We start from the raw sequence: 27,614 nt of genomic DNA on the forward strand, positions 1-27,614 counted from the left end.
AAACGGTATGTGCAGTTAGCAGTATGAAAAACAACAAAAAATAAAGAAATTACGAATGGGAGCTCACAGGCTTTCCTACTGTAAATATCTACTGTAGATATTACTGTGTACAGCTGCTTCACAGGGTAGAATTGTCAACTTTATCCATTCTGAATGTTTCTGTATCTTTAGAGTTCAATTCAATTTATTTTATATAGCACCTTTCACAATAAGGTTGTCCCAAGGAAAATACACTGGATCCAGGACCAGAAAAGACCTGGAAACGTTAAAAGTACATCATGTGTAGATGCTGTAGTGGAGACCTGTGTCACTGCATGTTCGCTGCAAAGGAACAAGGAAAGATGAAAAATAGAAAAGATCACTTGAAAAAGCCAAAATGTTTCTCCTTGATCTTTCAGTTTGGAACTAAGATTTACTTGTTTTAATATGGAGTGGGGACTCACCTGCAGTCCTGGGTGATTAGACTCTGGATCACATCAGTCTCTCTCAACTCTAATCACCCAACATCCCACTCATCAAACCCATTGATTTACTCCGGGTATCTTTGGGACTTTTTAGATGATTTTATGTGTTGCTCTCGAGGAGATCATGGGAAGACACCAGTTCTGTGTAGCGTCAATGTGGCCTCTAAAACATTCTGTTGGTAGATTTTCTGTGACAGCAGATGGATTGAGCCTGAAATGTTTATAAATCATAGCTGTTTGTTCAGAGTGTTGATACACTTCACATTTGGAGAAAGTTTCAGCCACAGTAATCAAAAGTGGGTAGCGGGGTCAATGTCAACAGACACCTGAGGGAGTCCAGACATCTGGAGTAAGACAAAGGTGTCCTCTCCCACTTCTTCTCTATGTTCATTTTAAAGAGCCATTGGCAGAGGTGGTGAGACAGGGGAAGTCCTCAAGATCCCCCAGTACACAACACCACACTGTTCCTGAGCTCGGACAGGGGGTTGCAGAGAGTGCTGCAAATTACAAAGTGGTACTCCAGGGCCCCGGGCTTGAAGCTAAATTGCTGAAAGAGCAAGGTCAAGTCAGGCTGACGCACGCAATGGACAACCCTAAAAGTGTTAACACCTGGAAGGACTTAATGACATTTTGCAAAACTGATTAATAACAATCTCCCTTTTCAGGCTTCTTTAATTTTTGAATCGTTAACAATGGTATTGTTTAGAATTGTGTTTTTAGAAATGTATTCTTTGAAAGCATTGTATACATTGCTGGAATTAATTTTTTATAACAAAATAAGGGGATTCAGCATTGTCAGTGAAGTGTAGGTGTGCTATACAGCAGCGATGGATAGCAGGGAAAGGAGTTCAGGTGGTTAAGACTGAGAAGACTTATTAAGGAGGTCTGAAAATAGCTGGAAGATGTTGCCTCCTTCAGCAACAAGGTGCCTGGTCTGCAAACCAAGGTGATGGTTTACAATTAACCTAATAGGAAGAGAAAGATAGCACCCCCAGCTGGGCCAACAATTCTACTTCATATGCAACAGGCACCCAACAATCACCAAGTTTCTACACCCTGTTCACTTAGTACCCCCTTCTCTGTTTCATGTGCCAGCCCAGCGCTCAATCACAGGCGAAGGGGTTTCATTTTTCTCTGTGAGGGTTATTTGAAACTGGCCTTCAGCTCTTAAAAAGCTGCATGGATTTTGAACCCTGTGAGAATCACTGTCTTTCAGAGCTCCTGCCATCCATGTGCTCAAATGTGACAAATTGACAAACTCCTACCTGTACTTGTTTGACACAAACTGGTCACCTAGTCAGAAAAAAGGGAGACAAATCTTAATTAGATCAGTTACTGGCTGATGCCAGTGATTAACGGCCAAATCAAACCAGAGGACCAGGAACTCAGTAGACACAGGAGTCTGAGGACCACTGCACTGAAAATATTGCATCTCCCATATGAAAGGGTCTTCTTGAAACACAGCTCTTAAATACTCATTATTCAGACTTAACATACATGCAGATAAACATGCCAAAAAACAGTACTGAAAATTTGATATTTATTTTTACATAAAGTTGTTTTACAGTGCAAAAGCACACTCTCTGTTCTGCTTATAAATGAATCTGAACCCTGTAACAATCTTTTAGCAAAAACAGTGGATCTTGTCCTGCTTCACTGACCATATTAGATGGAAACACAGGCCTCTTTCTAGTAGCAGACACTAAACACACACAAACTCTCAAACCCCACACACTATGTGTGCTCAGTTACATACATTGACACACAAAACTCCCCAACAATGCCTTCTAGATGGATATAAGGTCCTTTCATGTCAGTCGTGTTGACGTTAATGTAACAAAGAGAGTGGTGACATCTGTAACATCCATATTACTAACAACATGAATAAAGGCGATGGGCGGAGCTCCGGCATGGTCAGGTGACCCAGTTTCTTTGATTGGCAAATGGATTCTCCACACAGGTGGACAGGACAGGTATCAAAGAGTGAAGTGGGGGGGAACCCCTCCAGGTGGATGTGTCATATGTGCCATCTTAACACAGGTCACGATTGGTCTGCTTGAGAGCTGTAAGGGCAGTATTTCTTTCAGAAGGCGTAGATCTTATCTCTCTGAACACAGTCCAAGTCATCATCAAGAGTAAGAAGAACCTGAAGCACAGAGAGAGCAGGGTTAGGGTTAGTCTACATACTGAGTTATTGGGCACTAGAGAGAGTACAGCAACAGCACACCGATAGACAGATGATGAAGCGTGAGAATCCATACATGCACAAAAGCAAAGGAAAGGCAGAGCTAATTCTGGTGGCTTAGCATTCTTCAAGATTGTGAGCCGCATGGTTGATAAGTCTGCTCCAAACATCCAAAACACTGTGTAAAGAAGAGTTTCTCCCTACTATTTTCATTTCCATTATTCTTCTATCAACTATTTTTAAGGCTATCATATCCTTTTTGTGCTGATCAGAAGACTTGTAGTCTGACTTGCAAAATTCATAAAAAAGTACTGATTCGCAAAATACTTTGCAAATACACCTAGTGTCCACTGCTCGATGCTTTGCAAATACTACATTTTCTACCTCATCTTAACTTTGCAACACATTTTTTCCCACAATCAAGAGAGGTTTCATATCCAGCATCACACTCTCTGCAGCATGCCTGCCACTACACCTTCTCCCTGCATGCCTGTTTTTGTTGGTTGTCCTCTTTCTAGTTTCTCACAACTTGACAATGCATGACGTCGTAAATGTATGTAACTGCATTTGAAACCTGCCACCTGTCTTCTAGATCGCATTATTTCTGTTTTATTTCAGTCCTGGTTTCCAGCCTTCTGCCCTGGAAGAAGGGCACAACAAATGAGCACTGGAGTGGTACCAAATCCCTTTAAAACAGCTTCAGTTGTTAAAAGAGTTGGAGAAGAAACATCAACAAAAACAGCATTGAAAAACCATGCAAAAAATAAAAAAGATTAGAAACAAAATAGATGTCTTATATACAAAGGAAATTTAAAAAAAGTTATATTTACTAGACAATTTATTATGAGTCAGGATCACTATCACTAAAGCTGTTGGCAAGAAAATTAAAAAAACAACAGGACGATAATACAATATATAAAATAAGGGACCAGAACTGTAATGGTGTATTATATAAATAGGAAGAAATCCAATATACTTTAACAAAGTATTACAGAAAGTGAAGAAAAGATGGATGCTTTTTTGGAATCTCTCAGTTTACCAACTCTTACGGAATATCAAAATAATATATTAAAAGCGATGATAACACCTGAAGAATTGAAGTAAGTGATTAGCCTCAGAGCTAATAAATCACCTGGTACTGATGGTTTTAATTCAGAATGGTATAAAACCTTCTGAGCAGAATACTAAATCTTCTTTCTGTTTGTAACTCAGCATTAATTGATGGAAAAATGCCATCAGAGAGATGCCATCATCTCAGTTATCCCTAAGATAGATTGGATTGTGGATCGTTCAGACCAGTCTCAGTCCTTAATGTGGATTATAAAATATATACAGCAATACTGGCTAAACAAATCAAAAAGATTAATTTGATACACTATGATCAAACAGGGTTTATTCAAGATGGAAAAACCCATGATAACATTTGACGCACACTGCATATCATGAACCCTATGAGCCTAGATGCTGAGAAAGGTTTTGATTCTGTTAGTTGAAAATACCTCTATAGGGTCTTAGGTAGGTTTGGTTTAATGTGAAAATATTATCAAAGCTATTTAAACCTTATATGACCAACAGCATGAATTAAAATAAATGGTTATTTATCTGATAGTATAACTTTAGAATGAGGGACTAGACAAGGGTGCCCTTTGTCTCCATTGCTCTTTGCTCAATATAAAGAGCCACTAGCCCAGTCAGTATGACAAAATAGCAAAATAAAAGGTATTTCTATACAAGGGAATGAACACAAGATAGCACTGTACGCAGATGATGTTTTGTTATATCTGGAGGATCTCACTAGTTCATTTCCAGAACTAATGAAACTCTGATAACTTTGGCTTGCTGGCAGTCTTTAAGTTAAATGTTCAAAGAACACAAATTCTAACCTTTAATTACAACCCTCCTGATTTTTTAAAAAGTACCACTTTTTTGGGACCAAAGTTCAATGAGATATCTAGGAGTCTATTTACCAAAAGATATTTCTACATTAGCAACAATTAATTATGAACCCCTTATAATTACAATTAAAGCAGATATACCAAAATGGAACCTAATCCCCTTTATGAGTTTTAGTTCTAAAATTGAATCTGTAAAAAGGAAATCTACTGCCCCGATTACTCTTCCTATTTCAAGCTCTCCCTGTAGAAGTCACTGCAAAACAATTTTCCGAATGGGATAAGATGATTTCTAGGTTTATTTGGCAGGGGAGAAAATCTAGAATTAGATTCAAAACATTGAAACTTTCAAAAGATAAAGGTGGAATGTCTTTACCAAATTTGAAAATTATTATTATGCATCTCACAATTAACCTCTCATTAATTCTTGTAATCCAGACTATCTAGCCAGGTGGAAAGATATTGAATTATCCCTTGTAAATAACACCCCCCAATTCAAGCATTATTAGGTAATAGGAATTTAGACAAAATTACTGAAAAAATATTCAATCCATGGATAAAGTTCAAACTAAGGACATGGAATACAATTCCAAAAGAGTATCACTTAGGTGAGGCAGTAAAGATACTCAGATGGTGCACCTATGATACAGTGGATAATAGATTTAAAATTTGGGTCACAAAAGGAATACCTGCATTTTGTAACATAATGGATAAGAATCAGTTACAAAGTTTTCAGTCTTTAAAGGAGAAACACTATTTGGGGAATTCAGATTTTTATAGATATCTTCAAATGTGCCACTATTTTAAAAATGAGATTATAACGGGAGATTTAGATATTGTTAACAACAACAACAACAGCAACAACATGGGATAGTGAAAGTAATTACAGAAGCCTACAAATCAGAATTAAGTAAAGGCATTATATCTAGATTATATAAAGGTTTTATGATAAATAAATCATATTCTACAGAGTATATAAAAGAAAAATGGGTGAAAGTGAAGTTAGAATTTCAAATGAAGAGTGGCTTAAACTTGGTGAATTTCAATGGAGATGTACTAACTCGCATTTATGGAGAGAGTTTTGCTGGAAAAACATTGTTCGATTTTTCATTACTCCGTGTCAGAAGGCACACCTAGATGTGAAAACTCTAAATGTTGTAGATGTGCGGAAACCAAGGTGATCATTGGCATATATTCTGGAACTGCCTAAAATAAGGCTTTTCTGGAAGGAGTTACATGAGGTCCTGGAAACTATATTTGAAAGGAATGTACCCTTTACATTTGAGGCTTTATATTTTGGCAAACTGGATTTTGATTGGAGGGGAACTGATGAATATTTGTTTGGAATCCTTATATCAGCAGGGAAGAAAGCTGTAACAAGGAAGTGGCTTCTCCCAGATTTACCAACAATGAATGATTGGATTGAATTAATAAATGAAATATATATAATGGAAAAATTAACATTTTCACTAAAATTACAAATGTATAAATTTGTCAGATACTGGTATAGATGGGTTCAATACATTAAACCTTTAAGGTCTGAATTTGTTGAGATACAAAATAACTGCAGCTTATTGTCTGTGTCTGTGTCTTGTCTGTGTCTCCATGGAGAAAAGCTGGGGTATGCGAAAAGACGAATTCCTAATGCAAGAAATTGTTTAGGGCTAATAAAGAAACATTATTAATAAGGTACATTTAGTCTCCTCCATTTTCATATTCATAAAAGTATACATCTTCCTCATGTTGAATGTATATAGTTTTGTTTAAAAGTTATATCATTGTAAAATACTAAGGGAACAAACAGGAATAGACCATTTTTACTTGTGATGTATAGTCGAAAGTGTATTGTAAAAGTAAGGCTGAGTAATGCTGATTATATGTAAAATGGTTTTGTTTAGTTCTCTAAAATAAAAAAAAAATAAAATGGTTTCAGTTATGCTTATGCCTAAAAAAACAACCTAACCTCTGGACAACCAAAACAACATCTTTTATTTAACTTGCCATTTTCTGAGAAAATGTAAGAACATGTTAAAGAATTTTGTTAAAGAAAATTTAACAATGACCTCATTACAAACGGCCTGATTTAAGCCCTCCAATCAGGTTTCAGACAATGATACAGCACAGACACTGCCCTTGTTGAAGTTCCGAACAATCTGACATCATGCAGTGTCACTTATTACCTTCTCTAGTCTTGGAATCCCTGAGTGATGCAAAATTCCCTTCATGTGAGAATAGTGAGGTCGTGCTACTCAGCCACCACCCATCACCTACACAAAACCACTGCAGTAGCCATATCTGTGGACAGCACTGTGGTTGAATTTCAATCCATCTTAAACGCACAAATCTTATCTTACTGATCGCACACACTTTGTTTCTCTTGGGGGTTTTAATTCTGAAATTGGGTTTAAGTATGATGTCCCCTAAAGCTATTCAGCATTTATATATTCCCACTTGATCAGATAATAAAATCGCACACGGCATAAAATCTGAATGATCATTTCTATGCCAAAGATACTCGAATCTGTTTCCCTACTCAACCCAAAACCGAAGTAGCTGTCTTTGCACTAATTCCATCTCTTATATAAAAACCTGGATGAAGCAAAATTCCCTTCATTTAAAACTGTGAATACTGGTAGTACTACTCAGTACCTCCCATATCCTACACAAAACCACTGCAGTACCCTTGTTTGTGGACAGTACTGGGGTGAATACTTATGCATTCAATTATTTTCTGTTTTTTATTTTTAATTAATTTAAGTAAAATGTCTGGATTTGTTTTCACATTATAGAGTACTTTGTTGATGAGTGACACAAATTCTCAGTTAAGTACATCACAGTTCCATGCTGTAACAATAAAATGTGAAAAAGTCCAAGGTAGAATTCTATAGCTGTACATAGTTTGGCACCTCAGTACCTATCCGACTTATCTTCCTACTTCCAACCTCACAACCTTTGTCTGTCACTCGTCTTCTAGTTGTCCTCAAGCTCGTTTATATTCTATCAATGACAAGGCCTTCTCTTGTTATGTCCCCAAAGATACTACCTGCAATTAAATTTAGACTCAAAATATTTCTTTTCAGAAAGGCTTTAAATTAGTGTCTGTGCCTGCTCCATTTTCTAATGACCATGTATCTTCTGCTACACCGATTCTTGCATGTGCTTATTTTGTCGATTCTAATCCTTATAATTGTTTAAGTCATAAAGCGTTGTAAATAAAATGTGCAGATGGCATTAAATTCACATTAGAACCACGTTACATACTTCATCAAGGATTGTTTTACTTAAAATTTGCATATCAAATCAATTTTCACCTTGAAATTGAAAATGATGAAATGGGGAGTAAGATGCACTGACAGATGACTGCATGTTAACATTTGACTGAGAAAGAGATGTTCATACAGACACTGAAAGAATCGTGAGTAGAGGTACTGAGGGGAATGAGAAAATGTGTTCTAAATCCAGATGGACCAGAAGGTGTTCAAGCACACAGAGAGACGGAGAGGAGTGAAGCACTATGCCCCCAGCTTAGTCGTCTGTGAAAAGGTACCAACTGACCAGGAATGAGCCAAACATGGCAATAGATGACAGGAAGTGCCAGATATCATGGTCGTCAAAGAAGCTGAGCAGAATACAATCGCGATTGTGTTCCCGAGACTCTGCTGGCGTTTTCTACACAGTGGGGGAGAGACGGAGAGAGAGTTAACACAGATATACTGATTTGGCCTTACAGTACCTTCTGCATATGACTCAGAGCCATTTCTTTTAAGTCCTGCATTGACTTGTTCGTATCACCTGCATTTCTAACGGTGCATAACATAAAGTGATTTTACTGCCTACACAATCGCCATCTGATTACTGGCTGTAAAGCATCTTACTTATGGACACTGAGACACTTATGTTGTGTGAACACTGCCGTGTCTCAGTCCAATTAGGTAGGAAAGAGCATGGGGGCACATAATTGGGATTTGAGGAGCCTGTGTTTGCCTGTGTTACTGACCTGCCAGGTACTGAGACCCTGGAAGAAGAAGAAGAGTGCGAAGCCCCAGACCACTGCAGTGAAGAAGATGCACACCAGCGCCATCAGCTTGATCCGCTCGCCACTGCGGAGCTGAAGAGCAGAGACACGTGTGACCCACAAATCTGACGCACGCTGGCCCACGAGTGACGCGGGAATCTTGACACTGACTGTCGCACTGTGCACTCTCGGTAGCACGGGTGTTAGCCCTCACCTTCATGATGATGTAGAAGGCGAAGTAGAGCAGCAGGTTGCAGATGGCGATGGCCAAGAGGTAGGAGGCAAAGTCATTGGGTCTCACGATCAGCCCATAGGCAGCACTGCAACACACAGAAGACCACAGCCCTCAATACACTGGCACCACAATGAAGAGAAGACCACAGCCTTTGACACAGGGACATCACAGCACACAGAAGACCACAGCCCTCAATACACTGGCACCACAATGAAGAGAAGACCACAGCCTTTGACACAGGGACATCACAGCACACAGAAGACCACAGCCCTCAATACACTGGCACCACAATGAAGAGAAGACCACAGCCTTTGACACAGGGACATCACAGCACACAGAAGACCATCTGCTAAGGTTAATTTTGAGTTATGACTGGAAATGGATTGGTATACAATTACAGCTTTTCTAGAATCTGCATTTGAGATGTTTATGTTTTTGCCTATACCCCTTCTCTTTCTATACAGTGGATATACAAAGTCTACACACCCTTATTGAAATTGCAGGTTTTTGTGATGGAAAGCCAGAAATCAAGATAAATCATGTCAGACATGTTTTCCATGTGACCTTGCAACCAACAAAATTCAAGAGAAAAACAGATAATTATTAGGAACAATAACTGAAATAAAAAAAACCTGCAACACCCTGGTTGCATAGGTGTGCACACCCCCCCCCAACTAATACTTTGTGGAAGCACCATTGGCATTTATTACAGCAGTAAGTCTTTTTGAATAAGTGAATCAACTTTGCACACTTGGACTTTGCAATTTTATCCCATTCTTCCTTGCAAAAAAGTTCAAGCTCCTTCAAATTGCCAGGGGATCTCCTGTGCACACCACTCCTTAGGTCATTCCACAGGTTTTCAATGGGATTGAGGTTTGCGCTCTGACATTTTGTACCATTCCAAGACTTTGATCTTCCTTTTCTGAAGCCTTTCCTTGCTTTGGGTCGTTATGTTGAAATGTGAAATTCTTCTTCAGGCCAGATATTTGGAGCTAGTCATTATCCCATCTATCTTGACTAGAGCCCATGTCCCAGCTGAAGATAAGCAGCCCCAAAGCATGATGCTGCCACCACCATGCTTCACAGTAGGTAAGGTGTTCTTTGGATGATGGGCTGTGTTGTCTTTGCTCCAAACATATCTTTTAGAATTAAGGACAAAAAGTTCAGCCTTTTTCCCACATGGTTTGGGGTGATTGAATATATTTTTTTGCAAAATGTAGACAGGCTTGGATGTTCTTTTTTGTGAAAAATGGCTTCCGTCTTGGCACCCTACCCAATAGCCCAGACATGCAGAATACTGGAGAGTGTTGTCACATGCAAGGAGTGACCAGTACCTGCCAGAAATTCCTGCAGCTCCTTTAATGTTGCTGTAGGCCTCTTGGTAGCCTCCCTGATAAGTTTTCTCCTTGTCCTGTCCTCAACTTTGGAGGGTCGTCCTGATCTTGGCAATGTCCCTTTGGTGCCACATTTTCTCCACTTATTGATGATAGTCTTCACAGTGCTCCATGGTACATCCAATGCCTTTGATATTCTTTTATACCCCTCTCCTGATCGGTACCTTTCAACAATAAGATCCCGTACAGGTTTTATCAGCTCCTTGTGGGCCATGGCTATCCCAGTAGGATGCAACCACAAATGTTCCAAGGAAATCCTACAGGAACAGCTGATCTTTATTTGGGGTTAATCAGAATCACTTTCACTGATGGCAGGTGTATGCTACTTACCTTTGGACATGATTTTTATTATTATTTGAAATGTGACTGGTTAACTCTGAACACAGCTACTTCCCCCATTATAAAAGGGTGTGCACACTTATGCAAGCAGGGTGTTGCAGGTTTTTTTATTTCAATTATTTTTATAATTATCTATTTGGTTGCAAGGTCACATTTAAGATGGAAAAAATTTCTGACATGATTTATCTTGATTTCTAGCTTAACATCACAAAAATCTGCAATTTTAATAAGGGTGTGTAGACTTTTTATATCCACTGTACAGATATACAGATAGTATACCCCTTCTCTCACTGCCAGCACACAGAACCCCTGAGCTCCTATACCCAATACTCACAGAGACCAGTTGACAATGTTCCCCATCACCAGTAGCACCATACGGTCCTGTAACAGATGAAGGGGAGGAAATAGGAACTGAGAGAGAGGCAGCTTCACCTGAGGATCATGCAGAACAGTCTACACAATAACAGAAACAGAACTGACTTCTACTTGCAGTGGTGCAGCATGGAGGGAGATCATATAGCGCAAAAGATGCAAGTGGACCTCACACGGCCTACATCAATAGGACAATGCTTTTTACAAAAAAAATTGGTTTTAAAAAATTGAAGCTACAATACAAAATAGCACTCCCAACAGATTTCCAGATTGAAGTACAGAAGAATAGACATGTACATAAATACTTATAGAGATGTGTAATGCTTTATTTATTGTGTGGGTCTTATTGTTTGTTTGGTGGGGAAGGAAGAAGAAATCTTAGTTAAGGCTGAAGGTCACTTTTCAAAGTAGATATAACTGATCGGCTGCCTGCCTGTTCCCTTAAACACCTTGCACCAGAGAGGAGCTAGTGTGGTAAGGTGCTTGTGGCCAGAACTATTATCTCTCAAGGAACAGGTAAAGGTCTATTTCATGCTGAAAAGAAAGAAAAAAAAGAGACAATGATTTGCCTGTGGAGCCTTCTTCAGGTGTGAGGGAGAGAGGAAAACTGGCAGCTGATTAAGCATGGGAGAACAAGAGGGAGCAGTGAAGAGGAGGTGGGGAGCAGGGGAGAAGGAGTACTGACACTTAGGGAGAACTGGAAGAGAGGTGTGAAGTCAAAACCTGCAAATGAATAAAGAGGATTAGAAGCAGATGAGTCTATTGTTAAGGGAAGAGGGAAGGTGTGATCCTAGTTTCAGGATAATTTTGGTTTTGGATGTCTTTGTGCAATCAGATTTCCAAAACCCCTCCTTGAGTATGCAGACAGAGAGACCAGTATGATCATGGCCATTAGAGGTGAAAAGAGAAACTATGGGGTTGGAGAGATCTTTGATCCTTGTAAAGGTCTCCCAGTCTCCTTCCTGTCTCGCCAATGAAAACAGTTCACAATTTTCTGCTAGCGACGCAGTAAATACGTTTGCTGGAAATACACAATGTCATCTGGATGAACCGGAATTGTCCAGAAGGGCCTTGAATGTGTGTGGTATTGGATATACTGTATATTTACAGGTGATACAGCAAGTTCTGTTGCAGGGAAAAGTGCCTGGTGTCAATCATTGCTGTGGGCAGTCAAGGGAGCTATGAACAAGAGGTTTACGCAGATCATGTCGTCTCTCTTTTTTTTTCTTTTCAGCATGAAATAAACCTTACCCTGTTCCTTTGCAGCCTATGCATGCTGATGCATCTACCTACTTGAACCTCTATTCTATTTTAGACCTTAAACTTCTATTTTTCTCAGTGTGGCAGAGATGAGATTTAAGTTGTTCTGTTCACTGAAGCGCTATTCTTGTGAGTGTGCTGTATGGACTGTGACTGAAACAGATTCCTTCTCTCATTCTGTTCTCTGTAGAAGGTTTGATCAAGTTGTGATGAACAGGGAAGTACTCACAATATACATGGGTCCACTGCACTGGCGTATACAGTCTGTGTACACGACATACAACATCCTGCGAACTACCCCCGAGTCTGAAACACACACACATCATTACAAACCCAGAGACTGGACACACACACTAAATACAGCATCCTGCGCGTCGCACCTAAGTCTGAAACACACACAGTGTTACATTTCCAGATATTACATACAGCATCCTGCATAATACCCTTGAACCTGAAACACACACAGCGTCACACACCCAGAGACTGGATATACACAGCATTGCACACTGGGAGAATAGACATACACAATTACAAAACAAGCATACTACAGTATTAACACCATTATTAACATCAATGCATTAATAATATTATTATAATGACGCATGAAGAGCTTTAGAATTCAATCCATAGAACAGCATCTGAAGAATGTCAGCAGTTTTAATTTTATGTTGTGTAATTACAGATGCTGTTCTATGGATTGAATTCTAAAGCTCTTCATTTCATTCTTGTGTATAGAACTCCAGTTCTGTGAAGATAAAATTTAGTTTTGAAGTATTAAATTGGTCCTGTGCTACTGGCTAAACTGTCATGTAATTGTAATAACAATAATAATTGTAATAAAGTACAACAGTTAATACCAGCATGTTAACACTGACTGAGTTGCTTTTTCTAATCTACTCTATATGACCATAGCCAAAGGGCTAAAATAATACATTTCATAGGTAGGTCAAACACAGATCTCAAGATCACATTTAACAATCACATAAAATTATAGCCAGCCTGTCAAAAGATCTTTCTGCTGCTTATTAGGTAGTCTCTCTGACTGCACTCACAATCTTTAAATTAAGGCCCTATCTTAAAGGGAGATTTCTGTTTTGGCTTAGGAGCTGCAGGTGCGCCTATCTATTGGAATAGGTATCTTGAAGGTCTCGTGAAGGGTGTCTACAGCTTGATGTAGCCTAGCTTGACTTGTGTGCATCTGGCAACGGGGGGGTGCCATACCCAGCCTCCAGCGGCCCATGTAGTACAGCTGTATGCTGAGCAGCAGGGTGGCCAGGATGTGGATGACGGAGAACACAATCCAGAACACAGTGTTGCCTTTCCCGAACACCTGAGACAGAGACGGGGGGGCACAGACCCACAGATTGGGTGACATAGAAGGATGTAAACATACACAGCCTGAGACTTAATAGTACTCCGAGATAAAAAAAACCTACAATATCTTTAGAAACATTAGCTCCAGATTATCAGTAGAAATAACAGTAAAGAATCGTGTGTCAGAGCTCTGCACATTCTGTGGGATATCTGGGATGTGCTCGAGGAATGAAAAGTGTGTGTTTGCCGAGTAGACATTTGTAGTGTGTTAGAGAAGTGCAGGCAGGTGTGACCAGTGCAAGTGGTTGTATAAAGTGCAGGTGGGAGTGAACAGCAAAGGGTGAATACAGTGTAAAGTATAGCGTAGGGTGTGTACAGTCTCAGTGCAGGGTGTACAAATCCATTTACAGTGTGAACAGTCTCTGTGCAGGATGTACAGTGTAAGTGGGTGTGTACAGTTTCACTCACCACACCCAGCACAGAGAAGAAGATGACTGCGGCCAGGCAGGCATAGGCAGTGTAGGCGCTGGCATTGATATCAGGGTGTCTCTTCTGGTACAGCTTCAGCATGCAGAGCCCCGCGATCATGTACATGAAAGAAGTGTCTGACCAGTAGGATGAAGACAGAAATATACATCAGCAGGACAACTAACAGAGGACACAAACACAATCCTGCCGTGTAGGACTTCGGTGAAAACATTATTATTTTACTATTGTAGCATAAAAACACAAGAAATGGAAAAAGTAAATAGAAAATCCCCAAATATGTTCCAAACCACATAGTTTCCCTCCCAAAACAAGGACACGTCAGTACCTGCTGGTGGAGGAAGTACAATAACATAGGGGACACTCACCAAACTGGAAGTTAGTATAATTGGGACAGACATGATAGCAGGCACTCAGGAGCCCCTCCATCATGAGTGCAGTGCCCATGGCATAGAACAGTCCAAAGTGCTTGGGGATCCCACACTCCTACACACAGAGAGGAGGTTAACCAGGTCAGATGTCAATAAGACATTTCACCACTTACTGGCAAATAGCTTGCTACCCTAATGTTTCACTGCGTCAGTCTGCGTGTGACTGTTCCAGCCTGATCCGGGTGGTGGCAGTCATACTGGTCAGAGTGTACACTCACCAGCGCTGACAGCTCATTGCGCATCAGCGCCCTCTTGTGGAGAATGTCCCTCTGCAGGACAATAAGCAGGAAGAGCAGCCCCAGCATCACATAGCCAAGGTTACTGAGGATGTTATTGAAGGCACTGCAGAGACATCATATATGATATGTTACCAGACACACCATTCTTATCATGCACTGAAAACCTGCATAACATCTGGCTTTGGACAGTTGTCTTTAACTATTTGTTTTGTACTGTAAAGGTTTTGCAATACAGTTTGGACTTGTTTCTGCACATCCTGCACAGCAATATACTCAGGTATACAGAGCAGGAACCACTGTCTCACCTCAGAGCTCCTAGGGGGTGTGCACACAGGAAGTTATAGTAGCAGATATCCTGATTCCCTGTCACATTCACCACCTGTCACAGAAAGCAAGGGACCTTTTCAGTGTAGCATGCGTAAGCACTTGCACAGTCTGAACACCGTATGAACTACAGTCTGAAATATGAGGACATTGCTCAAAAATGTCTTATTATATACAACAACACAAGAACAACATTCAGAAAACCAAGCGTCTTACCGTCTGATAGGTTATGACCAGCTGGACGACAGGCAATGCATAGAAGACTGCGATAGTGGCAATATTCCTGCAGAGACACCCACAGCATCTGTCACTGAGAAGTCTCACACCAGCACACCCACAGCATCTGTCACTGAGACGGTCTCACACCAGCACACCCACAGCATCCGTCACTGAGATGGTCTCACACCAGCACACCCACAGCATCCGTCACTGAGACGGTCTCACACCAGCACACCCACAGCACCGTCACTGAGACGGTCTCACACTGGCACACCCACAGCACCGTCACTGAGACGGTCTCACACTGGCACACCCACAGCACCGTCACTGAGACGGTCTCACACCGGCACACCCACAGCATCCGTCACTGAGACGGTCTCACACCGGCACACCCACAGCATCCGTCACTGAGACGGTCTCACACCAGCACACCCACAGCATCTGTCACTGAGACGGTCTCACACCAGCACACCCACAGCACCGTCACTGAGACGGTCTCACACCGGCACACCCACAGCATCCGTCACTGAGACGGTCTCACACTAGCACACCCACAGCATCGGTCACTGAGACGGTCTCACACCAGCACACCCACAGCACCATCACTGAGACGGTCTCACACCAGCACACCCACAGCACCGTCACTGAGACGGTCTCACACCGGCACACCCACAGCATCCGTCACTGAGACGGTCTCACACTAGCACACCCACAGCATCTGTCACTGAGACGGTCTCACACCAGCACACCCACAGCATCCGTCACTGAGACGGTCTCACACTAGCACACCCACAGCATCCGTCACTGAGACGGTCTCACACCAGCACACCCACAGCATCCGTCACTGAGACGGTCTCACACCAGCACACCCACAGCACCGTCACTGAGACAGTCTCACACTAGCACACCCACAGCATTCGTCACCGAGACGGTCTCACACTGGCACACCCACAGCATCCGTCACTGAGACAGTCTCACACTGGCACACCCACAGCATTCGTCACCGAGACGGTCTCACACTAGCACACCCACAGCATCCGTCACTGAGACGGTCTCACACTAGCACACCCCACAGCATCTGTCACTTGTCTCACACTGAAACAGTGAGAGTGTAAACACAAAGCAACACACCAGGAATGTGACACTGTAAATACACAGAGACACACTGCCACAGTCCCAGTGTAAATGCACAGAGACTCACTGTAACCAGCAGCCATATTATCCTGCAACTCACAACTGACAACCCACTGAAGCCAAGCAGGTTACTGCTGGAAATGGTGTTAGTGGGACCAGTAGGGGGCACTTACCCTGCAGTCTAAGTGGGTCCTAATTCCCCAGTATAGTGACGGGGACACTATACTGTAAAATGGCACCATCCTTTCGGATGAGATGTAAACCAAGGTCCTGACTCTGTGGTCATTAAAAATCCTAGGGCGTTTCTCGAAAAAGAGTAGGGGTGATACCCTGGCGTCTTGGCTTAATTTCCCATTGGCTTTTACCACTCATGGCCTCCTAATAATCCCCATCTATGAACTGGCTTCATCACTCCATTCTCCTCCCCACCGATAGCTGGTGTGTGGTGAGCGTACTGGCACACACTGGCTGCCATCACATCATCCAGGTGGGTGCTGGACATTGGTGGTGGTGGAGGAGAGTCCCCATTACCTTTAAAGCGCTTTAAGGTGGAGTGTCCAGAAAAGCGTGATATATATGTAAGGAAGTATATTATTATTAACAGTGGGAATATAAATATGCAGACACACTGAAACAGTGACAGCGTAAAGCATAGAGACACACTGATACACAGACACACTCAGACTCACCAGAAGTATATCTGGTATTTTTTACTCAGCACTCTCTTGTCCTTGCGAGCCAGGTCAGACACACAGAGGTACTTCTGCAAAAAAATGGGAATGAGAGTGAAAGGGGCATATGAGAGGGGGGGTGAGTGAGAATGGGTATGTGTGAGAGCAGGTGGCTGGGTGAAAGAGGGAGTGACAGGCAGTCTGAACAAGACTGGAGTTATGATATTACAGAAGTCTGAAGTCAAGGAAATGCATACCACTGGATCCCACTGGATATCACTGTTCTAGGTCTGGCAATCCAGAGATACGAAGGCAATCTTTAAAAATCCAGGTGAAAGTATTATCCAGCCCACAGCTCTTGGTAAGTTTAACAAGCCAAGCATATTATAACACCCCACAGAATTTTGTATTTAGATTACTCCCACACATGCTATTCCATCTGAATTAATATTCATAAAAGATCAGAGATATTGGCCCCACTTTAAAAACAGTGAGCAACACTCATTCTACTTCCACGCCCTGCTGAGTCCCTTCAGTAATCCGACTTCAGCCACACAAATACCATCTAGTTTCAGGACAGCAGTGCTAAAACGCCACAGATCTTGCAAAGCAATCATTAACTTAACCACTGAGACCAGTAGCACCAGAACAAACCCTGGAAACACTATAATTTGACAGCATATCTGAAATGGGTGAGACAGTAAGCAGAGACCAACCCTGCTATATAAAATCTACCTTCACAGTTGAGGGAGCCCGGTAACCCATAACCCACTCTAGAAACGCAGAAGAAACCCTACAACCCACTCACAGTACATTCTGTGGGGATGGCAGAGAGGACGTCCAGTTAAACAAACAGAGACAGCCCCAGAGACAAAGAGTGGGACAGTCCCAAAGACACAGACACAGTCCAAGAGAGAAACAGTGACATAGTCCCAGAGACACAGACGTAGAAAGGCACAGCCACAGACAGAAACTTGACACTGTCCCAGAAACACAGACAGGTACAGACCCAGAGAGACAGATAGACACACCTTGGTGCGGACAATATTCTTGTCAGAATCAATGTCAGCCAGCGTGTCATAATCATCCTCCTCCACAGAGCTGAGAGACTCCTGTCTGCCCCGGTTTACATGGTCCAGAGGACGCTCTGAGGGAGAGAGGGAAGGAGCAGGGATGAGGAACAGAGGAGAGAGGATGTGTTAGAGAGAGCAGCGTCAGCCTCATTTAAACCAATCAATCCAGATCCTAAAGGAGCTGATTTCACAATCTGGAATTGTGGAAGGATTAGTCACAGATTCTCAGATTGTAGATTGAAGGGAATGCTAATTTCTCATTTAATAAGATGTTAAGTTTTGCTTGGTTTGAAGAGTGATTGCAAATGGAGAGATTTTTTTCAGATGGATCAGGTCTGCATTTAAGCATGTGAAACAGCTGGGTTAATTTCTGATATCAAGATCACTGAAAAAATCATTCAGGGCAGTTGGGTTGTCACAAATCATCTCAATCTGAAACATGATTGAAGCTATTACTAAGATATTACTGTTGAATTAGAAACATTAATTTTGATGATATATGATACTATATAATAATGAACAGAATAGACTATTTGGAATACTTAGAACTATTGCCATTATCACAATAATGATAGTATCATCACCAGTATAGATACTGCTACTAAATCATAGATATCGGTGATAAACATAAATAGATATGCATGGTTTGATTACAACGAGAGCTTTGGTTACAGCAGACAGTATTAGGGTCAGATTGGTAGATCAGGATGACTGAGGTGTGGATTAGAGCATGCCAATTTATTCTGAGGGGGGGTTAATCACCAATGTGAATGGTGAAGTGCTGTACTGTGACTGATCGCCGTTTGAAGTGATCCTGTCCTGAACACAATGAGACAGACTATCAGAAATGCACCAATCAGACACAAGAATGCCAAATATGAAACCAAGGGGAATATCTGTCACTGACAGCAGGTTATATAAATGTAAAGTACTTAGTGGGTACATCTGCATATCAATGTAGGAACTAGAGCACATCTTATAAATGTAACAAATATGACATTTCCTTTCACAAAGTAATCAAATTTCCTCTAATTTTTTTCCTGTTTTCAGTCTGTGAGGTTTCTGTTGAATAGTGTTAACTATCCACAATGGTTAGCATTAGAAAGGGGAAGTGTTAAAGATTTTAAGGTGTGTGCAGGTGAGTGTGCTGTGCCTGGGGCTGCACCTCATGTGAGCTCGCTGTTGTGCCTGTTGTGCTGCTGTGCGCCTCGTGTGACCTCGCTGTTGTGCCTGGGGCTGTGCACGCGTGTTGTGCTCCATCAAATGCATGTGTAAAGATGTGTGCTGTGTGGACTGGACTTACCCATGTAATGGGCATCACCTGAAGCCATGCTGTCAGTGACAGCCTCAGAGCTCACAGTGCTGCCATTGTCTGGGGAAAAAAGAATCAATAATAAATATCAGTGACCAAAGCCATTGTGAAATAGAGTACTTGCATCTCACCTGTCCACACTTGTATTTATTGTCCTCAGGTTTAACCAGCAAGGCAGTTTCTACCACTCATGCTCTGTCTGAAGACAACACTCACCAAAGGAGCCGTAGTCATAGGGCTGGCAGAGGGAGGCAGGGGTAAGGCCCTTCCCTGTGATACAGACACACAGTGAGACAACAAACAGAAAACTCCACTACAAGCAGCATCACCTTCAGACACTTCCACTCTGGCCTGTATGGCCCACTTCAGAGTTACAGCAAGTGCCTGTCGGGTCACTGACAGAGGTGATGCTGCTCGCAATGTTGTCCTTGCATCGTTACCTTCATAAGTCAGTTAAACTCTGGGCTTGAAGCGCCAACATTCGGCAAAAGCAGCACAACATCAGCACAGACGTAAATGTAAATTTTAGATATAAAGGATGGAGCTTCATATTCTGTTAGTGGGCATCTGATCAGGTGTGAGGCTGTGACACATCAGTTCATAACAATACACGTATATAATTCTGTCAAGCAGGGATTTACACGTTTGACAAGAGTGATAACAGACAGTCAGGCAGATAGCTATTACTCTAGAAGCTGCTGCAAGCGAGCCGGGTTAGTTTAATTCCAGCACGCACACATTTTGACACTGTTAGCAAGGCTCTTGTGGCCTGACAACTTTCATCACAGCTCTAGCACATCAGCACACAGAGTTGCAGCTGTCAGCTGCAGGCGTGCAGGTTTACTGCGCTGCCCCCAACAGATCTTACCGAGGAGAGAGGCTGAGCCACAAGGCAGCATGGAGAGAAAGAGACAGAGAAAGGGATGAGAGTTCATTCTGCACACAAAGACACACACACTTGCATTCATAAACTACAGTCACACCTGAGCTGAGCACACCTGCTCTGCCTGGAATCACACAGCTGAGCTGTCAGGAAGGGCAGTCACCTCCCAACACACAGCCTTGGCCGAGTCTCTAGACGTGAATTTGTTGGGGTGTACGAAACGGATTAGTCACAGACAGTCCACGAGGCCACACGATGATGGACTGGGCCACAACAGTGTCGAGAATCCCGTACAGTTCCATAGTTATCAGGTGCTCTTTCAGAAAACAATTATTTGTGTTTAAATAAGATGCTTTTTGGCATTTATACGAGATAGAATTGTGTTTATAAGAGATAGTATGTGATACTTTTTGAATTTATACAAGTTAAAATTGCATTAAAACATGATAGTTTTTGCATTTATACAAGATAACTGCATTAAAAAGCAAAAAAGAATTGTGAGTAATACTGCCTACAATATTATTATATTATCCAGAAATTACACGCCTTTAGAAATGTACCAGTAAGTCAACAGCAGGTATGAGTCTTACTGGGTAGTCATCTTAAATGTATTCCATTCTATGTTTAAAGAGTAGGAATAATCTATGTAAAGTACATGTTTCTGCAGTTTCACATCAAGAATAACATGTGCTTGGAAAGGCATGTCATTTCTACTTTTCACAGAAACGTCAAAAATGACACATTTTTACCCAAGGACTACTCACTGACTGACAGGGTGCTCTACTTCATGGATACAAAAGACAGCACACGTGCTCCTTTAGATAAATTATTTTGCACAAAGAGAAGTGTGACGATTTTCTTCTGTTATTAAAGTCAAAGATAGTTTGTATGGGACAATTGTATTGCATAAATATTGCAATATATTAATAATAATCAATATTATAATCAGCAATGTTGTTCACAAATGTGATCTTGTATATACATAAACAATTCTTGTTTAAACCGTTTTTTTTTCTCTCTGGCGCTAATATGTTTTAAGAAATCTGTGCACTGACAAACTATATGCATGTTCACCAACCCACACATCCTTTGCTACAGATACAAAGTCAATCTATAACTACCACACTCACATGGGCCTACAAACGAAAAGAAGAAATGTTGCAAATAAGAGGTAGCTTTTGGCCCATGTAACCCATTTGGTAGTTTGTTAATACCTAAAACTATAAAGTCACACCCATTATGAAACATAACAGTGTGCCTGTCCTGCTGCACAGAAAACACAGATGAGGAGGGGGATATGTGTTCAGGGGTGTTCCCCCACTGCAATGCCACTAAAAACAATGGGATGCCCTGGTCAACAGGTTACCTGTCTCTGCAGGCGACGCATCTGGAGTGTTCAGGCCCTCTCTTTTCCTGTGCAGCCTGGTGATGAGAGAAATGAGTAAGAACAGGCAGGCCAGCTCCATGGAAACACTGAAACAGCAGTACAAATCAACATTGAAACACCAGGACTGATCCACACTGAAACATCAATACTAATCCACACCGGTAACACTGAAATGTCAGTGATATCAACACTGAAACACCAAAACCGATATGCACTGATAACACTGAAATGGCAGTAATTCCGACATGAAAATACCAATACGGAACACACAACTCAATCATGTTTAAGTCAAACCCTTGCAAGAAACAGCAGGATCTCCAAACTATATAAAACTGGATGGATGGGTTGCACGACTGTTATCCATGGTTTGCATGGCTACACGGTTTGTCATCCATCCATCCTCCATCTTGTAACCACTTTATACAAATCCGAGCATTTTCTATCTGCTTTAAACAATGCTGGATTGTGGGGGAGCTGGAGTCAGTACTTCATCCTGGCAAGCATGGCAGGATACACCGCCCGAACGGGGCGCTGGTCCATTGCAGGGGACACACAGACAAACCAGGGCCAATTATTCTGGGAGCCAATTAACCCACCAGCGTGCTTTTGGACTGTGGAAGGAAAGTGGAATACCGGGAGGTACTCCACGCAAACATGGGGAGAACATACAAACTCTACACGGGAACTGAACCTGCAGAAATGTTAGACTGCACCACAATTGACTGTGAATTGTCTTATGTTCTTGTAACACGTATGAAGGGGGTTGGCAGAGCAATGTGATGCTGCAGTTTGGTCCTGGTTCAACCCTGGTTGTTCAAAGAGCAATGTCAGTATACCCTTTCTCAATACCAGAATACTTTCTCAAACACTGTGTGTTACTAGTGGAAAAATAATGTCTGGCATAATACTGATCTCCTGACCCAGCTACCCATGCTGAAAACACACACACACTTTAAAAACCACTGTGTTGCGTAAGAAAATTAAAGATTAGGAGATATGACACACAAAGTCTGAGTCTTAATGTAGATGCCCCTAATTTTTTCCATGCTCACAAAACAAGTCCTGCCAGGTTACTAGTTTATATAGTGCTTTTCATGTCAAAACATCAAATCTGAGAGGGACAGATGTATTTAAACAATGTAACAAAACCAGCTTGCCTAAGATTTGGTACATTTTTTTGCAAGTTCCTCTGAAAAATAATATTCTGTACACTTTCAGGAGGACTGGATACATTCACTATCCCTGTATAATTTTAAATACACTGTAAGCTAACAGCAGCCATGGGTGTTTATTTTACACAACCGTAAGGCAACACCGAGCCCTACTGAGGAATGATGAAGTATCCCATTTAATAGACTTAAGGATAATTTTACTTTCTTCAGTACAGCATTTGTTTTTCTTGCTTTGATGTTTAAAGACACTGAAACACTTCTATTGATACTTCTAAAACTAACAGATACCAAAATACTAATGTACACTTGGACAGCAATACTGATACCAGTACATTCCGACAAACAAAAGCACTCTACATTTCTACTAAAGCACATACTAACACACCTAACACATCAAAACACTTACTGAGACACACTGATGCAATAACAATAACGCTTCAACACTATATGGGTGGTGTGGTGGCTTTGTGGTTAAAGATCTGCGCCTGTGCTGGAAGGTTGCCGGTTTGTATCCCGCGGCCAACAGAGGAATCCTACACCGTTGGGCCCCTGAGCAAGGTCCTTAACCCCAACTGCTCCAGGGGCGCCGTATAAATGGCTGACCCTGTACTCTGACCCCAAGCTTCTCTCCCTGTCTGTGTGTCTCATGGAGAGCAAGTTGGGGTCTGTGAAAAGACAAATTCCTAATACAAGAAATTGTATATAGCCAATAAAGTGATCTTATCTTACCTATACTGATAAGCACCACTACACTGAATCCCAGGCATATTAACAGACCAACACACTGAAACACTAACACAGGTTCGCTAACAACAGCCCGACATGCAGAGACACAGGTTTGCTAACAGCCCGACATGCAGAGACATAGGTTCATTAACAGCCGACGTGCTGAGAAACGGGTTTGCTAACAGCCCAGGATGCTAAAAGACGGATGCACAGGTACATTGACAGACTGCCAAGGACTGCTTAGGTGCCGAGACACTAAAACAGATTTAATATGCTCTAAAGAAACAGATATAATTAGGAGCACACGTGGACATAAAGACAGCCAGACAGACCTTTTGTTTTCCAGACATGCAACGAGGAAGGCGAGGAGGTAGAAGGAGAGGAAGATCCCCAAACAGAACAGCATCCCCATCACATACACCTCCGCTGGAGAAAGAGAGAGCAGCATGACTTGTAGTGTGTATTACAGGAGTAAGGGGAGTTCAAGCCCATATAGCCCATAAACTCAAGTATTTATCCACTGCAGGTCTTCAAGAAGTAAACCCTGTGGCTGACAAGACAAACCTGTACTACAGTTGTGGCTGCAATCAATCACTGGTGAGATATTAAATAGAAATTTGCCACGAGAAGTACAAAAAACACACTAAGATAATTTTTACTGTCACATCATTACTTTTAGTAGTTGTTATTTTCTACATCAAAATGCCAGGTAACTACTAAATTAAAATGCCCCAAATGTTTCGTGTTGCGGTTATTTCAGATGGATGAATTGCGCCACTCTGTCGTGACATGCAGTGAAGCTCACGTTTGATGGCAGGAGACACCAGCACATCCAGCGCTTTGCTGCGATTCCCGGCATCGATGAGCTCATCTGAAGGGGAGGAAGAGAGAAGAGGTAGAGGGAGAAAAGAAGAGAATGATCATTAACGTGACAACACACAAAAACACTATGACCTCCACCCAATTCAAGTCACTTCTGAGCTGCTCTGCCGAAGTTGTTGAAACAGGACACCTTACTGCCGAAGCACTGTCATAGCCAGCAGTTAATAAAAAACAGATCTTTCACTGGAGGGATTTAAACAGCCTTGGTGTCTCACCTGGCTGCAGAGGGTAGAAGCGCAGAGGCCCGCCACAGGCCTCGTCCTCTGTCTTTACCACAACCACCACGTAGAAACTGTTGCTGGGAAAATCTTTTCTCTGGAAGAGAAACCACAGAGAAGCAGTGTCAGTCTGTCCAGAGAGTGCAGAGGCATATAGCATCTATACATTGTGCACACAAAAGAAAGGCAGTAATGCAGTACTTACAGAGGCTTTTCAATTAGGAAGTGATTCGGGTGTCAAAAAAGCAGGTTTTTATCCCAAAAGATATTTTATTCAAATAAGGAGTTTGAATAAGGGACAATGCACAGAGATAGTTTGTGTGCAGTGTACAGATGAAGGCCGTGTGTGTGCACAGCCTTCAGAGGAAGGCCGTGTGGGTTCAGTGTGTGCACAGCGTTCAGAGGAAGTACCTGTACAGTAATGGCTGCTGTTGTGGTCATGGTCTGGTACATCCCAATAAAGGCCACATTGTTATCCAGATCATACACAGGACACTGGAGAAAGACAGGGCAGAAAGGAGGAGAGAGTAAAATGTCTAGATGGAAGGAATAGCCGCTTCTCCTTCATAACATTTCTTATTTTGCATAAACATGGTGTGTGGGTGTCACCGAGCCTACTGTATCTCACGTTTCTCATGTAACGGCAAACTCCTGCTACCAAGGTGGACATAATCAGAGGTGAGACTAACTGAGCTGCCTACAAACACAGCAGCGCAGGCCTGCACCCTTCAATGGAAAAGAAAATGCCAAACCCAACAAATTGGTGATCACGAGTTATTCCGTAAAAGAGTATCCTAATACAGCCCAGGCAGCCATGTTTCTGAGGAATCATCTGATGAGCACAATAAATATTTGCTGTTCCATAAAGTTAATGGCTCACAGATTAGAAACTCCCAGCCAAATGTACACATGAGGACAGGCCATGTGCGGTTTGCTTCCAGAGCAGGTGACAAGCTTTGCATCTCTTTCCCTGGACTGAGCAGGTAATCAGTAGATTTCGGTAACCAGAAGGAAGCAGTGGAATGTAACACTAGAATCCTGTTAGACAAATAGTCCTGAACCTTGTGAGAATGCATGGCCACATGGTGGTTCCACTTCCAGCGAGTTTCGTTCCTGTTGCTCAGAAAAGGCCCAGTTTTATTCAGCTGGGGGTATCTAATATTTTGGCTAGCAATTGTATGAGCAATTGTAACTCATTAAACACAAAGCAAAAAGGTCCTTCTTGCATATAATGTCAGCAGGGAAATCGAGTATATACAGGTTTAAAGGGAACAAGTAATAGGTTTATTCCATGCTGAAAACATTAACGTTGCGTTTTCTTTCTTCTCTTTTCAGCATGGAATAAAACTATTACTTGTTCCTTTGCAGCCTACGCATGCTGACGCAGCTACCCACCTGAACTACTGTACAGGTTTAAGGCCTGTATATACTCGTTTGCTCACTACCTCACAAACCAAATCTGAACAGCTTAGTATTAAAAAAAAAAATTAGAAATCCTACAAACACTACATCTACATTAATTCTACAGCCAATGTGTTTGTCTTTTTGGAGACCATCCTGCACAAATGGGCCTTCTTAAGGCATGTCAATTGAAAAAAGGACATTTTCCAGAATCAGAAACTAAATCCTGAAAAATGATCTTGCAGAACCCTGGCCCAGAGAGCAGGCAGCACATCTTTAACACCACATAATCTTTGGCTGACGAATAGTCTTCTGACAGCTTAAATGGTTTTATTTATTTTATATTATCAAGTGTTTCCCCCCAAAAAAAAACAATCCATGCAGCAAGCAGGCAGGTACCTTATGACTCTGGCACTGAACGGTGCTGTACAAATATACTCTCCTGTAATGCACCTACTGTAACTTTAGCAGAACGCGCTGCTGGCAAGCGCACCAGACTTCAGCAGAACGCGGAGAAGGTAAATGTGTGGGACATCAGCAGACCTCGTTTACAGGTGAATACATGTGACTTCAGCAGTGCCCACTGCAGATAAATGCATGTGTGCTGTAGTACAGCAGTACAGAAATAGATCATATGCCCACTGCAGAGACTGGACCCAGCAGTTATGCAATCGCAATCAAATTGGATTCTCTGAGCAGGGCAGAGGCTTTGATTGACAGAGGTGGGGCTACACTCACCAGGATGTCCTGGATAGAGATGACAGAGCAGGGGAAAGTCATCTCAGAGTTCACCTTCACTACCACTGAATCTACTCCCTCTGGGAACACGTACTTAAAATACTGAGAGAGAAAAAAATAGATGTGAGGTGAGGAAATAAGAGGGGGAGCAACAGAAATATGCTGTTACAGTGCATCACATTATCTCTAGTCAGTTCACACACACACAAACACCCAAAACAACTGACACTCACACATTCAAACACACACCCACTTCTACACACTTCACACTCTAAGATCCAGTTGTTGCTGTCAGTCTAGCAGCTTGGACTTTTCACTGATAGATCTGGTGACAATGATGTGAAAGCACATAAAGATAAGGAGACAGACACCGCATCAGTGTGTATCAGGGAGATGTGATGTCTTTGTTCATATTAAAAGTGTACCCTCTGCTGATGTTTTTGATGGCCGTATTTTTTTTTAATTTCACATTTATAATTTTTTTATGACAAATATTTTTTCCTCCTTTACTGTATATCTATATGTACAATATATATATATAAATTGAAAGGCGCTATTTTATACAAAGAAAACTAATTGATTGATCAGCTGATTGCCTGTACGGTGAGATAATATTTCTAGAGAGTACGCATGTGTGTCAGTTAATAATACTGCATGCATTATTAACTGGAGGGCTGTTTTGAGTGGGTCCAGTACGTGAGAACTCGGTCTTACCTGCGGCTGGGACGGAGTAGCAGTGAAGCTGGACTTCTTGTTCGTCCTGCAGACAAAAAAGTTGGTCAGACACTGACACATCCACAAACTTAATAACTGAGAAATACCGCAAGACAGATCCTGATAGACACCGA

The 27,614-nt window shown here is 41.8% G+C and overlaps 1 protein-coding gene across 5 annotated transcripts in view; it reads right to left on the minus strand.

The window, feature by feature from the left end:
* Positions 1-1,990: 1,990 nt before the first annotated feature.
* sidt2 (SID1 transmembrane family, member 2) overlaps positions 1,991-27,614 on the minus strand; it is a 33,769-nt gene continuing 8,145 nt past the window's right edge. Inside the window, exons 4-28 of one of the 5 annotated variants that reach the window (XM_088620150.1) lie at positions 27,481-27,526; positions 26,767-26,868; positions 25,039-25,122; positions 24,625-24,724; positions 24,333-24,398; positions 23,860-23,953; positions 21,609-21,664; positions 20,228-20,239; positions 19,576-19,629; positions 19,351-19,419; positions 18,810-18,866; positions 18,006-18,121; positions 16,993-17,066; positions 15,167-15,233; positions 14,932-15,005; positions 14,606-14,729; positions 14,325-14,442; positions 13,939-14,075; positions 13,378-13,486; positions 12,386-12,462; positions 10,859-10,905; positions 8,771-8,876; positions 8,539-8,649; positions 8,097-8,210; positions 1,991-2,610 (exon numbers count right to left, since the gene is read on the minus strand). In XM_088620150.1, the coding sequence (XP_088476276.1) occupies positions 2,548-2,610; positions 8,097-8,210; positions 8,539-8,649; positions 8,771-8,876; positions 10,859-10,905; positions 12,386-12,462; positions 13,378-13,486; positions 13,939-14,075; positions 14,325-14,442; positions 14,606-14,729; positions 14,932-15,005; positions 15,167-15,233; positions 16,993-17,066; positions 18,006-18,121; positions 18,810-18,866; positions 19,351-19,419; positions 19,576-19,629; positions 20,228-20,239; positions 21,609-21,664; positions 23,860-23,953; positions 24,333-24,398; positions 24,625-24,724; positions 25,039-25,122; positions 26,767-26,868; positions 27,481-27,526 (2,077 nt within the window). In that variant the 3' untranslated portion in view covers positions 1,991-2,547. Of the gene's footprint in view, positions 2,611-8,096; positions 8,211-8,538; positions 8,650-8,770; positions 8,877-10,125; positions 10,350-10,858; positions 10,906-12,385; positions 12,463-13,377; positions 13,487-13,938; positions 14,076-14,324; positions 14,443-14,605; positions 14,730-14,931; positions 15,006-15,166; positions 15,234-16,992; positions 17,067-18,005; positions 18,122-18,809; positions 18,867-19,350; positions 19,420-19,575; positions 19,630-20,227; positions 20,240-21,608; positions 21,665-23,859; positions 23,954-24,332; positions 24,399-24,624; positions 24,725-25,038; positions 25,123-26,766; positions 26,869-27,480; positions 27,527-27,614 lie in introns of those variants that run through there. The other 4 variants (XM_088620152.1, XM_088620153.1, XR_015930474.1 and 1 more) reach the window with 4 other exon arrangements.

Source organism: Lepisosteus platostomus, chromosome 25, assembly GCF_059453375.1.
Source record: "Lepisosteus platostomus isolate fLepPlt1 chromosome 25, fLepPlt1.hap1, whole genome shotgun sequence".
Taxonomy (NCBI): Eukaryota; Metazoa; Chordata; class Actinopteri; order Semionotiformes; family Lepisosteidae; genus Lepisosteus; species Lepisosteus platostomus.